This window comes from Alosa sapidissima, chromosome 20, assembly GCF_018492685.1.
Source record: "Alosa sapidissima isolate fAloSap1 chromosome 20, fAloSap1.pri, whole genome shotgun sequence".
Lineage (NCBI taxonomy): Eukaryota > Metazoa > Chordata > Actinopteri > Clupeiformes > Clupeidae > Alosa > Alosa sapidissima.
In genome coordinates, this window is record NC_055976.1 from 31,232,485 (window position 1) to 31,237,484 (window position 5,000).

The following is a 5,000-nucleotide window of genomic DNA, read 5'->3' on the forward strand; positions in this document are numbered from 1 at the left end:
CTTGTTTTCCTTGCTTGCCTTTCGGATCCAAATAAAAGTATTTGTGTGTGTGTGTGCGTGTGTGCGTGCGTGCGCGTGTGTGTGTGTGTGTGTGTGTAGAGGAGCTGAAGCTGCGTCTGGACGAGCACGTGTCGGAGCTGAACTCCAGGCGTCCCGGGCTGCTGAAGCTGGTGCGGCACCAGAGGCAGGAGGGGCTGATCCGCTCACGGGTCAGTGGATGGAGGGCGGCCTCCGCACCAGTGGTGGCGCTGTTCGACGCACACGTGGAGTTCAACACTGGCTGGTGAGCACACACACACACACACACACACACACTGCACCAGTGGTGGCGCTGTTCGAGACGCACACATGGAGTTCAACACTGGCTGGTGAGCACAAACACACACACACAAACAATCACGCACACACACACACACACACACACACTGACAACTGTGGGTGTGTTTGTGTGTGTGTGTGTTGTTTGTTTATTAGGGGTTTCATCATCTAGTCAACTAGTCATTTAGTCCAGCGGCTCTTAACCCTTAGAACCCGATTGACGCAAAGTGCGTCAAAAACACACCCTTTCTTCTCTGTTACATTGCTCCGGAACTGTTCATCGCAGCGAGATGAAACCTTTATTGTGTGACAGAGCAGAAGTAGGGCTTTCCAATGAGACTACACACAATTTAAAAAAAAAATGAAATTAAATGAAATTGCATCATATTTACAGTCTATACTTCTCTGCGTTCACCTGCGCACCCATTACTCTCGTTTGAATTACTCACGAACCCGTGATCGCATAGCAAGCATATCAGATGAAAGAGGAGACACGTGGCCAGGGCTCGACATTAACGATGTCCCGACGTCTCGGGGACCATAAAAAATGCTTCCGGGACACAATAGAATGATGTCTGGGACAACTCTGGGACAGTAGAAAAAATGGCAAAGCAAATTTCAAAATAGGTACTTTTTTCCTAAACTGTTCACATGGGAACCTTTGACCTGGCGTGACGGGCAGCTGGCAAAAGCAGCGTTAGCCAGCTGATCTGTAAAGAAGCGGTTTTGTACACGCGGCCTTACAACACTGTTTAGGCTACTGCTCTTCAAATCACTGTAGGCTACAATGTTATTTTTGGTACAAATATAGTAAGATACCCAAATGGGCTGGGTGCTTGCGTTTCCTTAGGAATCTGCCGTATTGGTTAAATGAATATTGTGACTTATAGGCCGACACAAAAATAGGGCAAGGGCGGTAGGCCTAATGGGTCACTTTCCGATATAGAGGTTAACAAATGGCATTTGTTTTCATGACATTGTGAACATTTTTGACTGATGGTGTAGGCCTAAGGTTACACTGGTGTTCTAAAAAAAAACGAGATGACAGTCCTCTCTGACTAAAACGGTACGTGTTTTCTGTCATTGACAGACAAACGTCACCAATATCATGCTGAGCTAAATAGCCTACTGCAACTGCGATTTGACAAAACGATAGTGTTGCAAGGTAGCCTATAACAATGAAAACAGTTATTGAAGTTAGCATTTGACATTTCGCTGTGGCAGTTCTAAGGGGTGTCCAAACTGCGGCCCGCCATGCACTTTAATCCGGCCCGCCGAGCATTTATTCGTTTATCAAATTATTAAAATAGGCCGCTCGCTATTTTTTCCAGCAATAGACGACGTTGTGGTTAACTTTAGGCTACTGCAAACTGCTTTACACTCTTCTTAGAGAACGTTTACAATGTCAAAACAGCTTGTTACATCGAGATACATATTCTAACTACGTTTTGCTAATTCATTTAATTGGGAACGCATTTGAGGGTGAGAGCGTGGCAGGAGAGTAGGCTAGCCTATCTGACAGCTTTGTGGTAATTTCCCACGCTAGGCTACTTATTGTTTTCACTGAGATCTGTGGCCATGACATCACACCAAACTGACATTGAAATTAAAGACACGTGAAAATAGATTATTGACGGAATGTTTTACAACCCTGTCCGTCAAAACGATGGACAATGAATGTCTAGTGCAACCTCAAAAAAGAGTCAAAAGCGCAATCTCTGAAAATGAGTGTTGTGTGAAACAGCAGATGATTAATGAAATGGTGTTTAATAAATTGTTCAGAATTGACATGGTGGACCAGAACGAGTTAATTAAGTGATGCAAGTTACTGATTATTATGCTGTTTATTATGTAGAATGGGAAAAAACATGAACTTGAATTTGGGACACTGGTGTTTAAGTCCGGGACAGTGCCAAGTAGAATTCGGGACAGCTGCAGGACACTGAGAAAAAAAGTTAATTTCGAGCCCTGCACGTGGCTATCCATGGGTACCATGTATATCAATCCTTCTGGCTTATGAAAACAGACGAAGTGACTGCAAAATAATAACGTCATGTACACAAACCAACACTGCATAGATAGATATGCCACGCATGTCAGGTGAAAGAGGAGACTCAGAGCTATCATTTGATACCAAGTACATCCTTCTGGGTTATAAAATAGACAAGTGACAGCAAAATAATAACTTCATATAGCTGGACTTACCCCACATTTTTTCTGTTTTTGTGGCAAAGCATGTTTATAATCCAACGCTATTGTGTGTTTCTCTATGGCAAAGCATGTTCATAATCTGGTTTTGAGATCCTAGCAAATTCCTGCATGGCATCCAATTCAAGGCTCACATTGCATCCCAATTTGTTCAACAAAGAAACACCTTTTTTGCCTTTACTTTGTTCAAGTGCATACACCATATGCACGCAGGCTAACACGCAACCTCGGGTCAAGTCAGGTCAGATCAGTTCGTGTCACAGATATGAAGCGCAGAAAGGTCATTTTTCATCACTAAATAAAAAATGCCATTTATTTCCGTAAATCACACACCACATATTTCTGTAAATTGCTTAGCCCCAGAGTATCCCTCCAACATGGCAATTGTAATGCCCGATTCAGGACAGTCTGCCCTACACACACATGAAATGCATGTAGAGCTATGAGCTTGCTGTGGTGAGATACTTTGTTGAAATATAAGAATTTTTATAATACGCATTTTATATTTTAATTCTTTAAAAATCAAAATAAAATCAATGCTAGTACTAATACATGAAATGATCTGCAGATCTGGATAGCCTAGACTCTGCTGAAAAAAACAATATATAATATGTGTGTGTGGACCAGAATAAATCCTTATGAATAAAGGTAGTGAAAATGCCCTAAAAACAGCTTAGGTTTCTAAGGGTTAAACGTTTTGTCTGGCGACCCCCCAAAAAACATGGGCCAAGTCTGGTGACAACAGGAGTTGACCCAAAGTGCTTTACATGGCAAAAGAGAGGTTGGGCCGCAAAACAGTTAAAACTTAGAAAGGGGCCCAGGGATACACAGGTCTGACTAACGTGGTGTATAAAAGGAGCCCAGGGATACACAGGTCTGACTAACGCGGTGTATAAAAGGGGCCCAGGGATACACAGGTCTGACTAACGTGGTGTATAAAAGGGGCCCAGGGATACACAGGTCTGACTAACGTGGTGTATAAAAGGGGCCCAGGGATACACAGGTCTGACTAACGTGGTGTATACAATCAGTAAGAAGAAAAACAATAAATACATGAGTAGAATTAAGAAGTAAGTTTTAAAAAATAATTAGATCAATAAAATAGATAAAATTAAAGATAATATAATATAAAATAGGAAAATGAAATAAAATAAAACAGTAAAACAGGTAAAATAGAGTGAACAGGAAAACAAAAAGTTCAAAAAGTTAAAAGCAATAAATAAGTGAAATAAAAAATAAATAAATAAAAGTAAGTGGTAGATAAAATAAAGTAAAAAGATAAAAAGAGTGAGCCATTTGAGCAGTGGGGAAAGGAGGACACACACACACGCAAAAGACAGGGGCCGGTATTAATGATGTTTTATAAACAAAGTTCGGGTGGAGCCTTCGGGATGATTGACAGCAATTAACTCACCCACTGCCGCCGCAGGGTAGGCCTATTTAAGCCGACCTCCTTTTCCATACGTCACACGCTCCGACGTTCGCGAAATCATTCAGTCTGAGTATCGTTCGCATTGACAAGACAGCTCTCATGGAACTGGAAATCCACCCAGCGCCAGCAAGGCGTTGACCCTACCCACTGGACAGTGGCTCGCATCCGCAGCACTCTCCATTCCCGCGGCATCGCGATGCCGCATGTCGGATAGGAAGTTCCATCTCCTCCGCCTTCTAACGCAGTCGGATAACCCGGTCTTTTCGCCCTCCCGCTCCCTCACTTTGTTTTCCTCCCCAGACCAGGAAGCAAGCTGCTCCTTCTGGCATCCCGACGCGGTTCCTTCCGCCGGCCATTCAGCCGGACGAAGCACACACCACCAGCCACCTCGCGAACCGGGCACGCCGACAGCACTTTCCGGCACCACACGCTTCAGAGTGTATCATTCCGCTGCTTCAGCCACAGCCACTGCCACGTCAGCGGCTCAGGCCCATTCCCGCCGCATCTCCGCCGTATTTCCGGGTCCAGCCCCACTTTTCCAGACGGCCCCGGTAGCGACAGCGTCGCTACTCCCCCCCCCCCCCCCACTCCTTCTTTCCCTCCCCCATCCACCTCCCCTAGCCAGGACTCGGTCCAGGCCTGCCCCACCTCCAGTCGTTCCGACGACTGCTCCCTCCCTCCCCCCTCTCCCCCTCCCTCCCCCCTCTCCCCCTCCCCTTTCCATCCCGGGAGCCACGTCTGTACAGCACGCCTCAACTCACGAAGCGTCAGCTCGAAGAGTCACCTCACTAGCTCCCCATCTCTCTTATGAGTTAGCGAGCACCTGGTCTTAGTCGGCGCCGATAGCGACAGCGTCGCTACTCCCCCCTAACCCTCTTTCCTTCCCCGTCCCACTTCCCGCGACCCTGTCCCAGGTTGCTCCCCTTCCGGTCGCGTCAGCGACCGCTCCCTCCCTCCCCCCTTTTCTCCCTTCCCATCTCTTCCCCGGCTCCGCGCTAGACCAGCCCGCAGCAGCGGGTCATCAGCACTCCGCGAGTGCTTC

General features: G+C 46.2%; 1 protein-coding gene and 1 long non-coding RNA gene across 2 annotated transcripts in view; one reads left to right on the forward strand and one right to left on the reverse strand.

The window, feature by feature from the left end:
* Positions 1–5,000, forward strand: part of galnt18b (UDP-N-acetyl-alpha-D-galactosamine:polypeptide N-acetylgalactosaminyltransferase 18b) — a 98,130-nt gene that overhangs the window by 60,152 nt on the left and 32,978 nt on the right. The window contains exon 4 of the mRNA XM_042073845.1: positions 100–283. Within this exon, the coding sequence (XP_041929779.1) occupies positions 100–283 (184 nt within the window). The remainder of the gene's footprint in view (positions 1–99; positions 284–5,000) is intronic.
* LOC121693981 overlaps positions 1–5,000 on the reverse strand; it is a 26,017-nt gene that overhangs the window by 19,887 nt on the left and 1,130 nt on the right. The gene's annotated exons all lie outside the window — the stretch shown is intronic.